This window comes from Acomys russatus, unplaced genomic scaffold (assembly GCF_903995435.1).
Source record: "Acomys russatus unplaced genomic scaffold, mAcoRus1.1, whole genome shotgun sequence".
In the NCBI taxonomy this organism is placed as follows: domain Eukaryota; kingdom Metazoa; phylum Chordata; class Mammalia; order Rodentia; family Muridae; genus Acomys; species Acomys russatus.
The window spans coordinates 31,963-53,230 of NW_026131800.1; the positions used below are offsets into that span (position 1 = coordinate 31,963).

The 21,268-nt window shown below is 55.2% G+C and overlaps 2 protein-coding genes across 2 annotated transcripts; one reads left to right on the top strand and one right to left on the bottom strand.

The window, feature by feature from the left end:
- The first annotated feature begins 2,226 nt into the window (after window positions 1-2,226).
- LOC127186495 (glutamine-rich protein 2) lies at window positions 2,227-14,420 on the top strand. The gene is made up of 13 exons (XM_051142837.1): window positions 2,227-2,642; window positions 6,153-6,407; window positions 7,216-7,337; window positions 7,430-7,505; window positions 7,658-7,822; window positions 7,949-8,070; window positions 8,738-8,803; window positions 8,966-9,067; window positions 9,715-9,915; window positions 10,164-10,299; window positions 11,581-11,668; window positions 12,231-12,431; window positions 14,203-14,420. The coding sequence occupies exons 1-13, from the start codon at window positions 2,598-2,600 to the stop codon at window positions 14,376-14,378; spliced, it is 1,755 nt and encodes a 584-aa protein (XP_050998794.1). The 5' UTR covers window positions 2,227-2,597; the 3' UTR covers window positions 14,379-14,420.
- A 2,399-nt stretch (window positions 14,421-16,819) lies between these two features.
- Window positions 16,820-20,985, bottom strand: LOC127186496 (UBA-like domain-containing protein 2). The gene is made up of 3 exons (XM_051142838.1): window positions 20,798-20,985; window positions 20,602-20,664; window positions 16,820-17,570 (listed from the first exon to the last, which is right to left on the bottom strand). The coding sequence occupies exons 1-3, from the start codon at window positions 20,915-20,917 to the stop codon at window positions 17,262-17,264; spliced, it is 492 nt and encodes a 163-aa protein (XP_050998795.1). The 5' UTR covers window positions 20,918-20,985; the 3' UTR covers window positions 16,820-17,261.
- Window positions 20,986-21,268: the final 283 nt, after the last annotated feature.

The following is a 21,268-nucleotide window of genomic DNA, read 5'->3' on the forward strand; positions in this document are numbered from 1 at the left end:
TAGGTCAATACAGTTTGGTTCAGCCAAGAGCTGATCAGTACGGTTTTGTGCAGCCGGGTGTAGCCCAGCATGGTTTACTCGAACCTGGTGCAGATGAGAGTGGCTTAGCCCAACCTGGTATGGGTCAGTTTGGCTTAATGCAGCCTGTAGTTCAGAGTGGCCTGGTGCAGCCAGGTGCAGTCCAACGTGGTTTGGTGCAGCCTGGCTCTCTACAGCCTGGGGTAGAAAAGCGGGACTTGCTGCAGCCTGGCATGGATCAGCGTGGCTTGCCAGGGGATGAAAAACAGGACTCACTACAACCTGAGGCAGATCAGCTTAGGTCACGACAGCCTAGCACATCTGGGCTTGGTATGATGCAGCCTGTTTGGCTCAGCCTGGCGCATACAGGCCTAGCTTGGTTCCACCTGGTGTATATCCATCTGTTTTCAGACAACCAACAAGTCAGACGAGCTTTGTTGCACCAAGCATAGAGCTTTGCTTTCCATCATTGACAGAATCTCAGGGTCAGAAACTGCCCCAGGCATATCAGCTACCTTCTCAACTAGAACAAGGCCAGTATAGCGAAGGCCAAGTCAGGCAAGATATGCTTGCTAGAGAGGACTCAGAGACAGTGCCGGATAGAGTTCTGTATGACCAAACAGTTGACGAGTCTAGCCAGGTCCTTTGGGATCTGAGCAGGAAACGGACCTCAGTCCAGTTTGAACTGGGTACACAAATTACCCTGGATCAAGACACCACTGACTCCAGGATTCGAGGCTCCTCGAGTTATCTCCAGCAACTCTCATCGGGAAGTGAAACCCGCAGTGTTCACAGTGACCGTCGGGAGTCCCTGGAGAAACTAGCTCCGAGTTTCCCCATGGCAGTGGAGACATTTCGCCTGATGGGCGAGATCATTGGCCTTTATCTGGAACTGAAGGAGCACATCAAAGACCTGGATGCGGAGCAGGCCGGCCAGACGGATTTGGAGAAAATCCAGTTCCTGTTTGCAAAGATGGGTAAGTCCCCTCTGCCACAGCAGGGAGACAGCTTTGTCACCCTTCTCGCTCCCCTGACCAGGAGCATGCTCCTATCCAGACTTGACTCCTTAAGTAGCAGCAGCGACAGCAGCCTGTGGGGAAGCTGGGCCGCACAGTGGGAAACTAAGCCAGCAGGGGCAGAGAGGTATGAAGCCCAGTTTCAGGCCTTTGTCAGGGCAGTTAGGGGTTGAGTTCCTACCGAGGGAGGGAGGAGCACGGAGGCGGAGGCAGGTGGGGACAATTGCAGAAGGAAGCTTATCCCCTTTGCCCTATGGCAGATAGAAAGGGCAGGGGCAGGGGGCTGGAGAGACGGCTCAGTGGTTAAGAGCTCTTCCTGAGTTCAATTCCCAGCAACCACATGGTGGCTCAAAACCATCTATAATGTGATCTGATGCCCTCTTCTGCAGATAAAGCACTCATATACAATAAATAAATATTTTTTAAAAAGGAAAGAAAGGGCAGGGGCGGTGGGAGAGATTTTGTAGACAAATGCCAAGCCTCTCCCCTTTCTACCTTTGGGGTCAATTCACTATTGAGAGACTGGAAACAGGTGGGGGGAGAGGCCCAATGGAGTCTTACTTCCTGATGGTGGCCTCCATATTCCACAGTCAAAAAGATCATACCCGCGGACCTGCAGGAGCAGCTGAAGACCCTAAAGACCTTGAACAAAGAAATTCGACAGGACAAGGCAAAAGTGCGTATGGGAGGGTCAGCTTCCTTAGTTCCGCATTGAGTCAGGGACCAGAGACGTAGTGACCATTTCTGCTGGGCTGGATGCCGCAGCCCCTCCCACTACACTGTGGTCTCGGGTAGTCCACGTTATCCCAGTCATACAGAAACCACAGGCCAGTATCACTCAGGAAGCCTTCGAAACACAGGTGGTCCAGTTAACACACGTATGCTCCTCCCACCACCTGTGGCAGCCAGGTGGAGGCCATTACAAGAGACTGCTGGGTCTCTACTGCTGGCGGCCCCATTCGTGAGATAGAAGGGGGAAGCTGACACTCGGGGCAGTGGGGAGGGGGCATCTGACAGCTCTTGGATTCCTTTGTGCTCGTAGCTGGAGAAGATACAAAGGCTTGTGGATGTGGACAGCTTTGGAGGGAAGGACGTGAAACCTAGCCATCTGAGCTTGCAGCTGGGCATCCTCAGGTGCTATCCTCTCTCCGCAGCTGGGGTCCTCTGGCCGGCATCATGGTTGAGGCAGGCTTTTGTCTCCCCACACCCTGCACTGGCCACTGTCTCTCACCTGGGCTCTACCGGCACTTCAAACTGTGCTAGTCTTTGCAAACTCTTCTGGTAGAAGTCACCCCACGTTCCTAAACACCTCAGCACCAGGACTGGGAGGGGCCCAGAGATGATACCTCTTTCCCTGTCCCTCCTCGGGACCACCACTTGGGACCCCTAGACAGAAGGCTTCTGGTGTTCTTACCCTGCTGTGTCTCCCACAGCCGGAATGAGCGAAGGGTTCTGGTCGGGTGGTGGCACCAGCTGTTCTTTGAACATTACAGAGTCACCGTGACTGACATTGAGAAGGAGCTGATTGAGCTGAGAGAAAGCCAGGAGCGAGGCAAGGCAGCCATGGAGAACTCAGTCTCTGAGGCCTCTCTTTATCTTCAGGATCAGGTGAACAGCCTGTGGCCAAGGCCCAGGGCCCCTCCCAGGGTCAGGCCAGAGTGTCGCCTGCCAGCCCTCACCACCTGGAGACCAGGCCCAGTCCCGGGTGTGTGTAGAGTCATTTTTCTGTTGCTGTGGGGAAAAACAAAAACAAAAAAAAAACCCATGACCCAAAAGCAATTTAGGGAAAGATAGAATACATCAATCACAGTGAGGACGACCTAACCACAGGCAAGAAGAGTACGGCAGCCGGAGCAGGAGGCTGGCAGATCACCTTCTCCTCTGCTCAAAGGGAGCAGCAACTATGGACCAAGCGATCAAATTCATGAGCCTCCAGGGGAGGGGGTCGGGGTGGCGGGGGGGGGGGCACTTCTCACCCACAGCCCTGGAGTACAGGAGGAGTGATGGGCTGGGTTGAGCTCAGGCTGAGGGCGCAAGTTCAAGGGCAAGGGCCCCAGTGCAGGAGTTGAGACACAGGCTCCTCCACTGCCTCCTTCCTGTTGTTTATTTCCTTTAATTCACATATCATATAACACAGCTTTAATCCCAGCACTGGGGAGACAGAGGCCAGCAGATGTCTGAGTTAATCCCAGCCTGGTCTACATATAGAGCAAGTTCCAGGATAGCCAGGGCTACACAGAGAAAGCCTGTCTCAACACCCTCACCCCCAAGAAAGCACAAAACAAACAAACAAAACACCCTTTAATTGTATTTTGTTTTAATAATTATTTTTACATAATTTCCTCCCTCTCATCAAGCCCTTCCATATACCCTCCCTTATTCTTTTTCAAATTCATGGCCTCTTTTTCTTTCACTGGTGTGTGTGTGTGTGTGTGTGTGTGTGTGTGTGTGTACACAGGAGTTAGTAAATGTCCAACCTGCTCAGTCCATGTAGCGTTTTTTTGTTTGTTTGTTTGGTTGGTTGGTTTTGGTTTTTCTTTTTCTTTTTTTTTTTTTTTTCTTTTTTTGGCTTTTCGAGACAGGGTTTCTCTGTGTAGCCTTGGCTGTCCTGGACTCACTTTGTAGACCAGGCTGGCCTCGAACTCACAGCGATCCACCTGCCTCTGCCTCCCGAGTGCTGGGATTAAAGGCATGCGCCACCATGCCCAGCTCATCTTCTAGCTCTGAGGACTCATGCCGCTCTGAACATCAATGTGAATATGTGTCCTTTCCTCTTGGGCATGGACCCTGGAGGTCAAAGTTCTACTTGGTGCGATGACTGTTTATCAGTTGAGGCTCACAGCCTGTTTTCCCAGGCAGCTGTACCCGTATGAAATCCCTACCAGCAGTGGAAAGACTGCAGGTTTTTTGCAGGTTTTGTTCTTGGTTTTTTGTTTTCTTCTTCTCCTATTCCTCCTCCTCGTTTTTTGGTTTTTCAAGACAGATGTCCTGGACTCACTTTGTAGACCAGGCTGGCTTCGAACTCAGAGGGATCCGCCTGCCTCTGCCTCCCAACTGCTGGGATTAAAGGCATTCACCACAACACCCGGCTTGTTGTCTTGGTTTTTGTTGGGGGGGGGGTTCTGGGGGGAATGAGACAGGGTCTCTCTGTGTAGCCTTGGCTGTCCCAGACTCACTCTGTAGACTAGGCTGGCCTCGAACTCACAGTTATCTGTCTGCCTCTGCCTCCCAAGTGCTGAGATTAAAGGCATGCGCCACCGTGCCCGGCTAAAGGCTGCAGTTTTTCACATCTTCATCAACACTTATCCTTTTCTCCTTTTAGGTTTAGTCTATTTTTGTTTAATTAATTATGTGAGTGTGTCTGTGTGTGTGGTATGTGTTTGTATTTGTGTGTTTATGTATGTGTGGTTGTGTGTTATGTATGTGTGTGTATTTGTGTATCTGTGCATTGTATGTGTGTACATCTGGCATGTAAGGCTGCGGGTTTGATCTCTCTTTTCTCTTTTCCGAAGGCTACAGGCACTCTAGGGGGTGTGAAGTGTTACTGGGGTTTGGATTTGCATTTTCCCAGTAACTAGTGATGCTGAGACATTCCCTTTTGCTTGTTGGCCGTTGTGTGCTTTCTGTGTGTGCACCTGAACAGGCATGGCACTGGCAACCTCAAACCCAGTGCCTTATGTGCCAGACAGTATCTTCACTACCCTACATCAGCAACTTCCCCATTTCCCAAGTTCCTTCATGACTCCCAAGCTGATTGTCTGGTAAGAACAAGAGAAAGCTCGGAGAGTTAAAAGGAAAGGTCACTTGCCAGCCCAAAAAGTACATCTAAGCTTGGCAGCCTTCAGGGGCCTCCCAGGGCCACACTGAATACATAGGGAACCCCCCACAACCCCACCCCTACCCCAGGACTATCTCCTTTGCAGTCTTTTGTTTTCTCCATGCAGTCCTGGGACGATGCCCAGTGCATCCATCCAGCAGGCTCCACCTTGCGCACCACCTGCGCTTCCAGGCTCCTGGCGGCCCTGCCCCCTGCCTTTCTCCCTGGCAGCCCTGCCCCCCTGCCTTTCTCCTAGTGCGCATACGGCCTTCTTTCTGAAATGCCTTCCTGCTTCTAATTTTCCCAGAGACCCTCTTTTTGTTCTTGAAAGTTCTCCTGAGTCACGCAGCTTTTCTGGGGATTCTTTTAACTCGGAGAGAAGACAGTATGCCTTCTTCTACCCAGCAGCCATCTGCTGCACTGGCCTTAGCGTAGGGACCCTTCTTTAGCAGGCTACCGACTGTTGTGAGCCCGGAACACAAGAAAAACAGATGTGTTGTGTGCGGGCCTGCAAAGAGCCGGAAGGAGAACCCCCAGTCTTGAGCAGTCTGACTGCCTGCCTGGGCCCAGCGTCGGTGGACACATACACCTTTCCTCTCCATCCCTTCTGGCTGCCCACACCTCTCTGCCGTCACACCCTCTAGCAACTCTCATGCCGTCTCAAATACATTCCCTAAGCTCTGTAAAGTCTACTTGGTGTCACTGGACACCTGGAAGGGGTTGACGCGGCGTGATCGTGCCCCTTTTTGGAGCTGGGCAACGTCCTCCTAGGCAGGTCTAGGTTGGTTGGGCTTGAATCCAGCTGGCCACCCAGGACCAATCATTGGTGGTAACCAGCTGAGGCCATAGGGAGACAGGGGAAGCCAGAGTGCCAGCTGAGCAGCTCTCCCTGGAAGGCACTTGTACCTCCGGACCCTGAGAGGTCCCTGTAGCTTTATTGGCACTTGTCAAATCCCTTTATCAGAGAAGGAACATGTGTTCACGCCCGCAGGGCTTCAAAGAGCCCCTTTAGTCTCTAGCTACAGAAGCCATGTGTGCTGGACCCATAGGGGCGGGGCTTTTTTTTTTTTTTTTTTTTTTTTTTGTCATTAATGCTACCTGCTGGCAGACAGGGTATTTGAAAACTATGTGATAGGTAGAAAGCAACTGTCTGCTGTGTGCAGTGTTCTCTGCGAGGTGTTGAGGAGGCAGCGGCTGTCCTGTCTCACAGGAGGGGAGAGGCAGAATATGCTACACCGGGGTTAGACGTGCCCTTGACCCTACCTCTCTGCCCCACCCTTTGACGTCTGTCCTGCATCCAGCTGGACAAGCTCCGAACGATCATCGAGGGCATGCTGAGCTCCTCCTCCACGCTGCTGTCCATGAGCATCACCCCGCACAAGTCCGCAAGCACCCTGTTGCCCGGCCAGCTCGATCCCGAGGCCACCTGTCCTGCCTGCAGTCTGGATGTGAGCCATCAAGTCAGCCTGCTGGTACAGCGCTATGAGCAGTTACAGGACATGGTCAGCAGCCTGGCTGCCTCCAGGCCCTCCAAGAAGGCCAAGCTGCAAGGTCAGGTGAGACTGCTCAGCTCCCTCATAGGGTGAGAGCTGCCTTCCCAGATGTCCACAGAGGGAGGCCAGGGCTGACAGTATTCTGCAGAGAGGGGTGCCAGAGCTTGAGGGTCAGGTTTCCATGGTGGAGCCTTTAGTCAGGTCCCACATAAGGCCCTGGTCCTTACACAGGGCACAGGGAAGGCACTAGCAGCCTTGAAGATAGCAAGGTATAGGAAGGGCGTGGGGTTAGTGGGTGGAACAGCACCGACTGACCAATGGTGGAACAGTGCCCACTGTGGAATGCAAGGACACAAGCACAGTTGTAGGACACGGCGCCCCTCAACTGCCAGTGTTCCCAACACTTTCTAGACTTCCCCTGGACGAAGGAAGGCTTGCTTCCGGGGGGAGGGCTCACCGCCAGTTCCTCGGCTTCTGCTCTTGGATGCAGGAGAAATTAGATTCGGTTCAGATTGTTAGCCACACCTCACCTCCCAGGGATCATGGGAGAGCACAGAAAAACTGAGCCCTCAGTCATCTCTGTGATGACGGCCATTGGTGCCAGTCCATCAACACCTGGGGGACTGGTGACTACATCCAGTAGGGGGACACAACAGTGGCGAACGCCATTGGGGAAAGCCAGAATGGGTTTGAAGTGAGCTTATGTGTTGAATGATGGCTTTGTTTTTAGCACTTATGTGTTTGTTTATGTGTGTGTGTGTGTGTGTACGTACATGTGTGTGCGCACGTGCATATGCCCATCTCATGGCACACTTACAGAGGTCAGAGAACAACTTGCAGGAGCCGGTTCTTTGTTTCCACCATGCTGTAGGATGAGGAACTGCTGGGCCATGTGCAGAGTGCCATCCTGCAAGTCCAGGGCGACTGTGAGAAGCTCAACATCACCACGAGCAACCTCATCGAGGACCATCGGCAGAAGCAGAAGGACATTGACGTGAGCCCGCCACGGGGCACCTTGGGGCCCTGCCCACCCCTGCCACTCAGCATCGCTAACCCTTCATTTTCCTCCGTTCTGTGGGTCCCCCGGTGCTGTACCAGGGGATAGAGAGGCTGGAGAAGGAAAAGGCTGACAGAGAGCACCTGGAGATGGAGATTGACGTGGTGAGCACCAGACCCCGACCCAGGAGCCTCGCGGCTCCTCCCGAGCCAGTGCAGGGGATGGGGGTGGGGAGGGCAGGGGATGTGGAGCCAGCAGGAGAAACGGGACAGCCTGCTGGAGGCACACTCCCACTCCATTCTGCTCTCTCCCGCAGAAAGCCGACAAGAGTGCTCTTGCCTCCAAAGTGAGCCGGCTCCAATTTGACGCCACCACGGAGCAGCTGAACCATATGATGCAGGAACTGTTAGCCAAGATGAGCGGACAGGAGCAAGACTGGCAGAAACTTCTTGACAAGCTCCTGGCAGAGATGGACAGCAAGGTGAGGGCGGGCGCAGATGCAGGGCAGGCTAGACAGCGTATCTCCATGCAAGGCCCTGACATTAGGACACCACCACTTTCTCCCCCAATCTACCGCTAAGCTCACCCGGTGCCGCCCATCCCCCAGCTGGACCGCCTGGAGCTGGACCCGTTGAAGCAGATGTTGGAGGATCGTTGGAAGTCGCTGCGGCAGCAACTCAAAGAGCGCTCTCCACTCTACCAGGCGGACGAGGCGGCAGCCATGCGGAGGTAAGGCCAGGAACAGCATGGCGGTGGGGAACGCTGGGCAGCCCCGCCCCCAAGAGCTGTACACGGACCGTCAAGCAGGTAGAGGGCTGGCTGGCATTTTAGAATTGAATAACTTGGCCAGATCCTTCAAATTATTGGGGAGAATGGCAGTAGGGGAGGTGCAAGTCTCTGAGGGGTTAGATTGGTTTTTGTTTTGTTGTTTTCCCAAGTCAGGGTTTCTCTGTGTAGCCCTGGCTGTCCTGGAACTGACTCCGCAGACCAGGCTGGCCTCGAACTCAGAGATCCACCTGCCTCCGCCCCCAGAGTGCTGGGATTAAAGGCGTGCGCTACCACTACGCAGCCTTGGGGTTGGATTGTGGCACAATGGATTTCTAGAGCAGAGATATGTCCAAGATGCCCCTTGGGAACCTGGCTAGGGAAACCCCACTAATGGCCACAAGGGGGCGCCAGAGTCACATAAAAGGTACCCAGTTGGACAGTTGGTCCAGGATGTGTGCTTGGAAGGGATGGTTAGGACCAGGTGAATTCCCGGAAGTAGGGCAAGATCTGCCACCTTGTGGACTGAGCTGCCAGCAGCCCATCCTGCGGGGGAGGGAGGGTGGGGGGGCGGTTGGGAGGGTGGAGGCAAGCTCTCTAGATCTCACCCGCTATATCCCATCCCTGACAGGCAGCTCTTGGCTCATTTCCACTGCTTGTCGTGTGACCGCCCCTTGGAGACAGCTGTGACTGGACAGTGAGTGCCCACACCTCGCCCGTTCGTCTTGGGTCCCTGGCCCTTCCTAGGGGCTCACTGAGCAGCTAGGACCTTCAGAACATGGCAGTGGGTGGCTGCTGTTGCTGAGTGGTGGGATTTCTCACACACACACACCCTCCCATTTTCTCTGCTCCTGCCCAGAGTCATCTCTATGACCCCCATAGTTCCCAGCATGCCGGGGCACCGTTCTATCCGGCCTTACACTGTGTTTGAGCTGGAGCAGGTCCGACAGCAGAGCCGCAAGTATGGGACAGCAGGATCCTGGGGCAGGGCAGGGCAGGAAGAAGAGGGTAGGGTAGTGTTTGATGGCTGGGAAGGGGACCAAGATGGCTCCAGAGGGCACGCCGGAGGTACTGAAGATTATCTCAGGATGGAGGATGCTAGAGTGACTTTTCTTTTTTCCTTCTCCCTCTCTCTCTCTCTCTCTCTCTCTCTCTCTCTCTCTCTCTCTCTCTCTCTCTCTCTCTCTCGCTCTCTCTCTCTCTCTCTCTCTCTCTCTCTCTTTTGGTTTTTCGAGACAGGGTTTCTCTGTGCAGCCTTGACTGCCCTGGACTAGCTTTTGTAGAGCAGGCTGGCCTCGAACTCACAGCAATCTGCCTGCCTCTGCCTCCCGAGTGCTGGACTTTTCCTTTTTTTGTTTTGTATTTTGTTATTGTTACATTTTAAGCATTTATTTTGTTGGGGAAGGAGGCTTTTGCATCTAGGGAAAACCTTCCCCAGCAAATCTGGTCGCTCGTGGGTCTCTCGGAGGTGCCTTTAGCCCCTCTTAAGTGCCAGTTCGCTTCACACAAAGTCCCGCAGAACAGGGGCCTGGAGCCAAGGGAAGCGTAAGCAATAAGGCCCAGGATTCTGTCTGGCCTGACCTCTTTCCCTCTGCCTGGGTCTCATAGCCTGAAGCTGGGCGGCAACCTCCCTCGGGGTGATCTGTCCCAGATGGAAAGGAGCGTGGGGCGCCTGCGCAGCATGCACTCCAAGATGCTGATGGACATCGAGAAAGTGCAGATCCACTTTGGAGGCTCTGTGAAGGCCAGCAGCCAGATGATCCGAGAGCTGCTGCACGCTCAGTGCCTGAGCCACCCGTGCTACAAACGGTAGGTTTGTCTTCCGCCCTAGGAGCAAATGCCCACCCACCCCGCCCACCGCGCCCGCCCCACCCACCGCCAGCCCACTGTTCGCCCACTGTGGCTGGCGGTGGGGGTGGAAATGAAGGCTGAGGGGAGTGTGTGTAGAGTGGTGCCCGCGGGCATGGTTGGGTGTGGCCTCCGGTTTACTCACCCGCCTGTCCCAGGTGCCGCTCCTGGTGGCTCAAAGTGATTCCTTGTACCTGTCTGCATCCCAGGGGGGTAGATACGGCAGATTACACCTACTCAACCGTACCCCGTCGCTGTGGGGGCAGCCACACCCTCACCTACCCCTACCGCCGGAACCGCCCGCAGCACCTGTCCCCGCTGGAGGAGATCCAAATTGCCATGAAGGTCTGACAGGAGCCACGGGTTGGGGAGCCCTGCATGCCCCTGCTGGGAAACCACCCCCAGACCCATCAAATGGCACTCTGCCTTGAGGCCCCTCTTCTTTCTTCTCCTTCCTTATTGGCCGAGGGTTCCTAGGCCAGCCGCCACCACTGAGCTACCTCCACAGCCTCTTTTCACCTTTTTTTTTTTTTTTTTTAACGATTTATTTATTTATTTTTACGATTTATTTATTTATTATTTTATGCGCATCAGTGTTTTGCCCATATAGGTGTCTATGTGAGGATTTCAGGAACTGAAATCACACATGGGGTGTGAGCTGCCATGTGGGTGCTGGAAATTGAACCCGAGTCCCTCTGGAAGAACGGCCAGTCTCCTAGCCACTGAGCCATCTCTCCAGCCCCCACCTTTCATTTATCTGTTTATTTACTTATGGTTTTTCAAGGCAGGGTTTCTCTGTGTACCCCTAGCTGTCCTAGCCTCACTTCATAGACTGGGCTGGCCTTGAACTCACAGTGATCTACCTGCCTCCCGAGTGCTGGGATTAAAGGTGTGCACCACCACGGCAGGCTCCCACCTTTTATTTTTGAGACATGGTCTTCTCACAGATTTTTCTCAGGCAGGCCTTGAACTTGTGGTCCTTCTGCTTTGTCCTCCCAAAGTAACTGGGATGTATAAGTCTGACCCAGTTCAAGTCCCAGGCTCTCCACTCGGTAGAACGCCATCCTTCCTTCCGTCTGCCTCCCAGGCACTCCGCTACTGCCTTCCACCACAAGCCTCAGAACACCACTCAGGACAGACTCCACACTGGGCTCTTTCTTTTTTTGAGAATGGGTCAGCCAGGCGTGGTGGTGGTGGACGCCTTTAATCCCAGAACTTGGGAGGCAGAGGCAGGTGGATCACTGTGAGTTTGAGTCTACAAAGTGAGTCCAGGACAGCCAAGGCTACACAGAGAAACCCTGTCTCAAAAACCAAAAACCAAAACAAACAAACAAACAAACAAACAAAAAACCCCAAAAAACAAAAAAACAAAGTGAGAGTGGGTCTTTCTATTTACAGTCCTGGCTGGACTGGTACTAGCTCTATCTCCCAAACTGGCCTTGACGTCAGTGGGAAGCCTGCTGCCTCAGTCTCCCAAGAGCCAGGCAAGCGACCCCCGGCCTCAGCTCAGAGGGGTAGGGTGGGGGGCCTCCTGAGCATCCCTTGCTGACCGTGTCTGCACGCCACGCCTTCCTGGAGGATGCTCGGGCTGTTACACTAATGGCCGTGCACATCATCCCTCTCCAGCACGATGAGGTTGATATCTTGGGCCTTGATGGGCACATCTACAAGGGACGGATGGATACAAGGCTGCCAGCGATCCTAGCCAAAGACGGTGAGTGTCCCGATGCCTTGAGTTCCTTTGGCGGTCTTGCTTGGGTTGCAAAGGATGCTTGTCTGTCTCCTGGTCTGGCTAATGTCTTGGACCACTGGGCATCGAGTACTTTCTCTCTCTCCTCCTGAAGTGAGGTGGAGAGCAGCAGCTGGGCCCGGGCCAGTCACTCAGCAGCGGCTCCATCCTTTCTAGATGCCCTTCATCCTTATAAACGCACAGCTGAGCCATCCTACACTCAGCCTCAGTGCCCTGTAACAGTGCTGCCAAGGTCTTCCTGACGTCTCAAAGCCCAGCCAAGGGCCATTATCTGATGCAAACACCAAGCAATCTCCCAGGCTCCTGAGAGCCCACACTTGCAGTTCATTTTCCCATCGTGCCTTGTGACTTTCCTGTTGTCTCCTTCCTGAACCACAAGCCCAGGGCAGAACTCACTCAGTCCCTACATTTGGACGGATGAAGTGTTTCTAATGGGCAAAACCAACAAAATCAGCCGGTAGAGGATCCCGCCAGTAGGCTCCTCATAGCTCTCATTTGGTGTTGCCCCTCCTTCTGCCCTTCCCAGGCCCAGGAATGACAAAGCACAAAACGAAACAGCTGCAACAGCTGCAGCAGCTGCAGCAGCTGCAGCAGCTCCAACAGCTCCAGCAGCTCCAGCAGGCCCAGCATGCCCGGCCCCACTTGCACAGGCAGCCTTCCCTGAGCAGCAGCAGCCTGCTGCCCTCTCGGCCTCAGAGCGCACAGATGTTGGCTGACAGCAATCCAGGTAGCTTCCTTTTGGGCAGCATGAACACTAGCCTCAAGCCTCACCTTCCTTCCTGACAGCCCTCCAGCCCAGGCTAGGCACAGCAAGGGCTAGGGAGCTAAAGGAAGGGAGGGGAGGGGAGGGATGGGGAGGGGAGGGGAGGGGGAAGTCAAGAAAACCAGTTGCTAGATGCTTGCTATGTGGTGCGTCTGTGAGGTGAACACAGATGCTGTCCCACTCCACACGAGAGATGCATGTACCCAGCTCTCTGGCTGCAGGCTCAAGGTCGTCCCTGCTCAAACACACACGAATGCGGGCCCAGGACATGATGACTCCACTACCACTGCCAGTCTGACCCTAGCCTGCAGGTGTCCCTCTGAGGCTCTAGGTCTGGAAAGCCCTTAGAGTTCCTGGTCTCCCCACCCCCACCCCAAGAAGCTAGATCAGATAGAAGCCCAAGGGGCCAGGGGCCTCTGGGTTCTACCGCACAAGGCATGGTCCTTGCTAGAATGCGAGGCTAAGACACACACTACCAGGTGACTGACCCAGTCTCTCCCCTCATCTGTCACGGATGTGTGTGTGCGTGTAGGATCAGTGCCCTTCAGAGGCAGGGCTATATGACAGTGGCTGCCACACAGTGTTTTTGCAAAAGCTTGCAGGAGATTTAAGGATCATGACATCCATACCTTACCCTGCTTCCTAATTAAGATCTCTGAGCTCAGCGCCGGACAGTGGTGGCGCACGCCTGTAATCCCAGCACTCAGGAGGCAGAGGCAGGTGGATCGCTGTGAGTTCGAGGCCAGCCTGGTCTATAAAGGGAGTCCAGGACAGCCAGGGCTACACAGAGAGACCCTGTATCAAAAAAAAAAAAACAAAAAAACAATAACAAAAACCCAGAAACAAACACATACACACACACACAAAAAAAAAAACCCCTGAGCTCTGTAATATGCTTCCAGTCCATCCCTGCAGGCATTTGTGAGAGAGTGTGGCAGAGGTAGGCGGGGAAAACATTATAAGGGGCATGACAGCCATAGTGGTGTACTGCCATCAAGGGCGTCTTGCTGGCCAGGTTGTTTAGGTGGTTGTCTATGTCCCTAGTTTTGGTTTGGTTTGGTTTGGATTTTCAAGACAGGGTTTCTCTGTGTAGCCTTGGCTGTCCTGGACTAGCTTTGTAAACCAGGCTGGCCTCGAACTCACACAAGTGCTGGTATTAAAGACATGCGCCACCACTGCCCGGCTATGTCCCCAGTTTTAATTCACACACCCACACTAAAAGATAGAGTCCAACATCAGCCCCAGGAACAACTAGGCAGATGGGTACCGAGAGGTCAAACAGGAAGTAGCCATGCTGGAATTCAAGGGCCAGCACAGGTAACCAAGGAGACTGGATCACAAGGGCACGATTCTGTGGGTCCTACAGGCTCCTTGGCTTCCTTATCACCTCAGGCGTTCCACTTCCTGCTTAGAAACACTCACCAGATGGAAGCTGGAGAGAGTAATGGGAGAAAATTCCTGGGCTTGTATGTTGCCCAAACAGAAGGAGGTGTCATCAAAGAGGCGGGTTCTTTCTGTGATCCTGCACAGGGGTGCTTATTACTAAACACGTTCACACAAGGACCATGGAGGGGCCTTAAGCATTTGTTCAGGAAGGCCCATGAATGCTTGCACTGTGTGGCCTAGGCCAGCAGCCTGGCAACTGGGTTTACAACTTGCTTGGGCAAGGTAGAGCGGACGCTGGTGGGTATGGGGGGACTAGGCAGAACAAGCTGAGGCCCCTCCTATCTTGCAGTTTCTTCAGGGCAAAAGAAAGACAGACCAGTCTCCACTGAGGGGCGTCTCTCCAGCCCCCCACACATGGCAAACCTGCATGGCAGCCAGTCTGAGCTGAACTTGCACATGGATGTCCCCCCGGGGGAAGGGCTGGAGGAGCCCACCCGAGGCCCGCGCTCCACCACCGCTCACTGAACACAGGTATAAATAAATGTTTGAAAAAAGGAGTTGGGTGCCAAGGGACTTCTCTGATGCCCGGCCTCAAGCTGGAGTGAACCTCAAGAACAGAAGGTAGGTACCTGATGTTGGCCTAGCAGCCCTGGGCTTTGAGGGCCCCCCCACCCGCCATGTCTGAAGGGCAGACCTTTCCTGGGCAGGAGAAAGGCAAACCTTCCCTGGTTTGTGGTCGGAGAGCAAGAACTCAAGCCTAGCTGGGCATGGTGGCACACGCCTTTAATCCCAGCACTCGAGAGGCAGAGGCTGGCAGATCGCTGAGAGTTCAAGGCCAGCCTGGTCTACAAAGTGAGTCCAGGGCAGCCCAGGCTACACCGAAAAATCCTGTCGGGGTGGGGGGAGGGGGGAGAAAAAGAACTCAACCCCCTCAGAGCTGTTCTAAGAGTGCAGGTACTGAGGGAGACTAGCCAGGGCAAGACTCCAGACCTGCCTGGCTTTGGGAGCCTGGGGACAGGCTGGGCCTAGTCACATCAGCGCTCACCAGATAGTGGACTGGCCTGGGGCACCCTGGGTAGGCTGGGACACATGGTGTCTGTAAGCCAGTTCTACGTGGAGATGAAGTGCTACTGCCACCTGCTCTCCGGCTGTCTTGTGCTCTGCACACAGCTTCCAGCCAGCAGCCCGCTACCCAAGGTTTCTTGGGCCCAAGGTCTGGCTGAGCAGGTGAGAGTCCCCAGTGCCACCACTTGAGCTGGGGTGGTCCCTGAGAGACCACTGAAAAAACAACCCTGAATCATCTGGCTGAGTGTGGGGGGTACACACCTGTAACCCCAGACTGAAGCGAGGCAGAAGGATCCAGTGCTGAAGGCCAGTCTAAGCTACATGCCCAGAACCTGTCTCAAAATAAAGCAGTTTCTATTCTCGCCTCAGACTGAGGTGTGCAGAGTGGGAGACAGGGCACCCCCCACACACGTTTCCATTCCTCCCTCTCACATGGGAAAGCATCTGGGGCAAGATGTTCATTTTGAGATGTGAGAAGAGGGGGCGACAAAAGTCACACAGGAAAGTGCAGCAGGAAACGGCCAAGAAATGGGTTTCTCACTGGCCTTGGCCAGGGGTGGAGGTGCCTCACCCCATGGGATGGGGCATGTTCTCAATCTTTATATAACCATGCTTGTGATTAAAGAGGAGTGGCCTGGCCAATGCGCCCCACCCCCACCCTGCCCACAGGCACCCCTACACTGTTGAGCTTTCTTCTGAAGCAAGGGGCAGAGTCAGGGCCAGCCCCACCCCCTAAGCTCCTATTTCTCTCCCTGGTAGTTAAATGTCAGGTCGGCTCAGTTTCCCTGGTGTAGAAGCCAAATTCACAAGCCTCACAGGTGGGCCTTGCCCCACAGCCACAAAGGAGCCACATCCCCTAAGATAACCAGACTCTTACCGGTCCATACCTGGGTACAGGAGTCCCTCCCTTTCTCAAGGTTGTTGCCACACCTGAGTGGACCCTGGCCCAGGCCCCTGCCTGGCCGCCCACATGCCTGCCAGGGATTTCCCCTTCCAGCCTGGGAAAGCACAGGTGGGCAGGGGCAGGGGCGAGGCTGGGAGGAGGCCCAGGGGGTTCCAACCAGGAAACAAAACTGAAAGGACAAACCCAGCTTCCCAGTCCAGCCATGTGTCACATGCAACAGAGGGTAGCTGGGCCCCAGTGGCAAGAAGGGGTGCTTTCACTTCACCCTGATTCCTCAGAGGTGAGGGGCAGCAGAAAGGGCTCCAGGAACAGCCAGGCTCCATGGAGTCAACCCACTCCTACAGGCAGGAGAGCAGGCTCTAGCTATCATCCTGCTGGAGGCTGAGAAAAGGTGCTGGCTCAGAGACTGCCACCACCACACAGGCCCCTCAGGAGCCCAGTCTTTGTGGCAGCAGGACAGCCTTGGTTGACATCTGGGTCATGGCTGTATACTCAACAGACCCGAAAATATTATTCTGCAGGGTAGTTAATAGTGGAGGTGGGCCTGAAGGCAACAGACACTGGGGAAGCCACAGAGCCCACGGCAGAGATAGCAAGTTGAAAAGGCAGGTCAGGTCAGGACCCACCAAACAACGCAAGGCAGGCCACAAATCCTCACTAGGAAAACCCACTGCCAAACGACAACGCTCTGCTGTCCCAGCCAGGGCCCACAGACCTTTCCCAAAGCGAACACCACAGTAAACCAGGGAAGTTAGAAAAGTCCTTTTAAGTCTTTAAATTAAAATTGCACCCTGGTGAAATGAGACTTTAATTTGGGAACTCAATCCAAAGGCAGGCTCTCCTGAGGTGTTCTCCTCTGTGGGGCTGTCAGAGGCCAGCTAACTCCCCAGCTCTGCACACCCAGCTCGTGTTAGGGTGGAATTTCAGGGCCAGCAAGTGATGCTACCTATCAGTGATGATAGAAAAGCCCAAGGTTCCAACAGGAGCCTCCGGGACCACCTCCCTGGGGGTGGGGGCTGTTCCTAATGACTGGTGTGCCTTCTATGGAGCCAGCTCAGGCAGCTCCATAGATGTGCACCCCTGCTCCCCTCAACTGGGCAGAGGAAGAGGTGTTGACAAGGAAAGCATTTTTGTAAGCCTTCCCCTGACCCCAGCATACCACAGGTGCAGGCCCCACTCACACACATTAGCCAAATTTATATTCACATATATTATAGTTATATATTAAAAAGAGGAAAAAAACTTTCCCGAAGAGAAATTCCTGAAGAACCCAAGTGGCTCAGGACGTTTACTGTCCCCCCACCCACAAAAATTCTCTTATAAAATCTTCCAGTGCGATCTTCAAGAAACCCCCCCCCCTTGTATTTGCCCCCTCCCCAGCCCTCCTGTGTCCCCACAACCCTGGACTGCCCCCTGCTCCAGCCCAGTGCCATCCAGTCTCATCTCTGGCCGTCCATTGCTGCCATGGCTTTCTGCTGGGCGCCCCCCTGAGATGCTCCAGGGGGCCACGTGGGCTGTGGGCAGTGGAGATGGCGGAAGGAGTTCGGGGAAGAGGGCGGGATCCAGGGCGTTGGGTGGTTGGGTGGGGATGCGGCCCAGAAGGGGCTGAAGTTTGCAGGGGGGGAGCAGGCCACGGCTGTCATGGGGCTGCTGCTCTGCAGGCCCTCAGAGGCTCGAAGCTTGGAGAACATGGCCAGCGCATCAGGGAAGTTGGGCGGTGTGGCAGGGGTGTTGCTAGGAGTACACATCTGTGGGGAGAAAAGAAGGTGTAGGTGAGGTTGCCTGGAGGGCAGGGTCCTGGCGCCTCCAACCTACAGGTGACAACAGGCATCTTCCCCAGAGACAACAAAGGACAAGGAAGAGCAAAGAGAGTGCTGCCCAGGGCTCAGAAATAACAGAAGGCGTGAGATGTCAACGGTTAAGTCCAACCCAAAGCTAAGGTGTCAACGTAAAAGGACAAGGAGCAGCCCAGGACACTGCTGCCCAGCTCCGTTACTGGCTTGGGGGAGCCAGCTGGCTTCCTCCACAATCCACCCTCAGCTGTTACCAGGATGTTAGGCTCCAGGGAGCAGGCGAGAGGGAGGGTCTCCTTCCTGCGCCAGCCACAGAAAAGCTGCACTTTCTTGGAGTTTCCATTCGTTCCACATGTTCAGTCAATAGGCCTTGGCCCTTGGCCCCCTCCACTCACTATTTCCTACATGCAGATCTGGTTAGCTCAGTCACTCTTCCCCCGTTACAAACGAAGAAACTGAGTCCCAACTGAACGTGCACTCACTGCAGTTAGACTTCACAGGGTTCCAGCGCACAGGCCCACGTGCTAAGGCCTCTGCCCAGCTGCACTCTGCACTGAGGGTTAAATGCCACTTCAGGTCTGGGCTCCCAGTACAAACACGCAGGCAGCCATGCCAGCGCCACACTCCGAGGGAGATGCAAGTGACACCGCACAGCCCACGGGCAGGGAACAGGTGGGTCAGAGCCCAAGACCTACATGAGCTGGTTCTGACCTCAAAGCCTCTTCTCCCTCCCAGGAGGCCAGGGAGTCCTCTCAGCTTCCCCTAATTTTAGCAGCACTGGCTCCTCCCCAGGCACAGGGCACTGGGGGGATGGGGGGGGGGTGAGACAACAGGATGCTAAAGCTTTATCACTCTAGCAAAGCCAGAAACTAGGGCAAGGACCCCCCCCCCCCCCCGTTCCCGGAGGCTGTGGGGTTTCTAGGGGACTCTGACCACCATCTGACTTAAGGCCCAAGGCAAGGCCAAAGGCCTCCGCCAGGTCTTGCCCCACCCCGACACTTCCCTCCTCCCATCTGATTCCCTGCCCACCCCCACTTCTCGGCAGCAGGAAACAATGAATGGGGGGTTGCGGGTGGAGGCCAGTTGCATCACAGCATCGTGACTGACTTCCCCAGGCAACCCAGCCAGAAGCCATGTCTCTCTGTTCCAGGGGACAGCCTTGAGGGTTAAACGGGGCCTGTGCCCACCTGCCCAGACAAGCTCAGGCAGATCTCGGGTCTCTCTGCTTTGCTGAAAGCGGGCTTTGAACTCCACTTTCTAAAGCCCCTCCCTTAGCCTCAAGTAAGTCTGTGTCCCTGTCTTGGTGAAGGTCTTCCGGCTTCCCCTCTGCAAAAGCCTTTCTCGCCCCTCCCCCCTTCATAAAACAGGGGACCCTTATCATTAAGGTGATATACCTCCAACTGTGGCTGGAATATTCTACAAGACAATCATTGACCAGTTATGGCCACTTTGTGGTGACTCTCATGTTCAAATAAATATTTACCTGATAGGATATTACCAAATAGCCAAGGCTGACCTGGGCTTCACAGCAATCCTCCTGCCTCAACCTTCTAAGTGCTGGGCTCCCAAGTTTTTAACGTAAGTTTTCTAGTTATTTTGACGCCCCCCAGCACATGCCCCTTATGGATGCACTGATTATAATGTCTGTTACAAGACCAGCTGTCTCCCCAAGGGAAGCTTCCAAAGGGAAACACATACACAGAGACAGACAGACAGACAAGACAGATACTCGGACTTGCAAAGGTGGGGGAGGGGAAAGGAACCAAACAGGGCTGCAGTTCAAGCTGGGGCCTGCAGGCTTCCTCGTTCCAGGCCCTGCAGCATGGCTGTGCTTTTCTGAGAGGGTGGTGGGCAGGAAGAGGTTCTGAGTATGGATGGAAGCAGAGTGCGGGATGGCCAAATGCATGAGAAGGGTCTCGAGATGACGAAATCTCTCCTAAGGGCTTGGCTGCAGCAGCCAGGTCCTTCAGCCAGCACTATTCATTTCCCATCTTACTCCAACTGCTAAAAGCTAGCTTCCGTCAAGGCAGTCATCTCTCCCTTTCCTCCCTCGTTGGTTGGATGAAAACAGTGCCAAGAACAAGACACAGCAGAGGAGCCATGTGTAATCTGTCCCCTGGGGAAAGCCAGGGACAAGGACACCCAAGTTTAAAAAAAAAAAAAAGACAAAAATGTACAACAGCAGATCTCCTGGAGAGTAATGTTTTACCACCCTTCCCTCAGGGCTCGGGCCCTCGTACGAGTTCAGAGCTAATAGATAACTAAGGGTTGGAGTGGACAAAAGATGTTCCTGGGCCTCAAGAACGCAGACTACCCACTGGCCAGGAGGGCAAAGGCTCCAGTGTGGAGCCAAGTTGGAAGGAAAAGACAAATCCAAGCTTGCGGAACTTCTGTTTCCTGGACTGTTTGTTTCCTAACACACTGAGATTAAAAGAAAAATTTGGCCTTATCTTGGGAATGTAAATCTGCACATCCTCCATAAAGCCTACCTTTCTGGGTAGAGCTGGGCTTCCGGAGCCAGGGTGGATCCCCCCCCACCCCCCGTTTCCTGCAGCACTGGGTGGGTGGCTGTGTGTGTGTTGTGTGTCCGTCCGTCTCAGCATCAAAACACAAATTCCTACCTCAGTCCCCTCCCCAGGGCTCTCCAAAGGTCTGGTTCCCATCCTCAGCTACCAGACTCCCAAGTCCCTGCTTCTGCTGGGGGCTCTCTCTCCTCCCCTCCAGCCCCACCTCCCTAACAACCGGGCCCCTAAGGCCGGGGCACAGCGCCCGGCGCAGGCCCTCAGGCCCAGATCCAGGAGCCTGGAGGCGGGTCCCAAAGTTGGGCGAGCCAGCGCGGCCTGGGAGCGCTCTTTCCTGGAAGACATTTTGGCTCTTTGTTTACATTCGCGGCGCGGCGCTCCCCGGCAACATGGCTGTCACCGGCGCGGCTGACAGCGACCCTGGCGCACCGGGCGCCCCCTCCGCGGCACAGGGGGACACTTACCATCTGCGGGTGGTGGTGGCTGTTAGGAATGTTGCTTTCTTGGAAGAACGTGCTTAGGGCGGTCTGCGGACAAACACGGGACGCGGCGGCGTGAGCGAGGCCCGGCCACCCGGGGCCTCCCCGCCGCGGCCCACGCGCCCCACCCCCGCGCTCCCCAGCGCCCACGCGCGCCCCGAGCCCGGTCCCCCGCGCACACCTCGGACTGCCAGTGCGCCGCCTGCAGCAACTGCTGCGCCTGGTCGGCCGCGCAGCCCGCGGCCAGCACGAACTGGTTGATCATGACCTGGTGCCGCAGCTCGTCCGTGTTCACCGACATGGCGCTGGGCGGCCGCCCCGGGCTCGCGCTCGCAGCTCCGCCGCCGCCGCCCGGGCGAATGTTGTGGTCCGGCTCGCACGATCGCGCCGACGCCGCAAACAACAGCGCGGGGCGGGGCCGCCGGGCCCAACGTTCGGGGGCCGCGAGCCGCCGCCGCTGATTGGCCTGCGCTCCGCCCGGCCGGCCGCCGGCTCCCACACGGACGTTCGATTCGAATCCTGCGGCGGGCCCGGCCGCTCTGTTTCTCTTGTCGCCCGGCCGCGCCCATTGGCGGAGCCGGCGCCGCGGGGACGCCCTGCCATTGGCCAGCCTCCGTGTTTTGGCTTCTCCTGGTTGGTGGTTGGCTGGGAC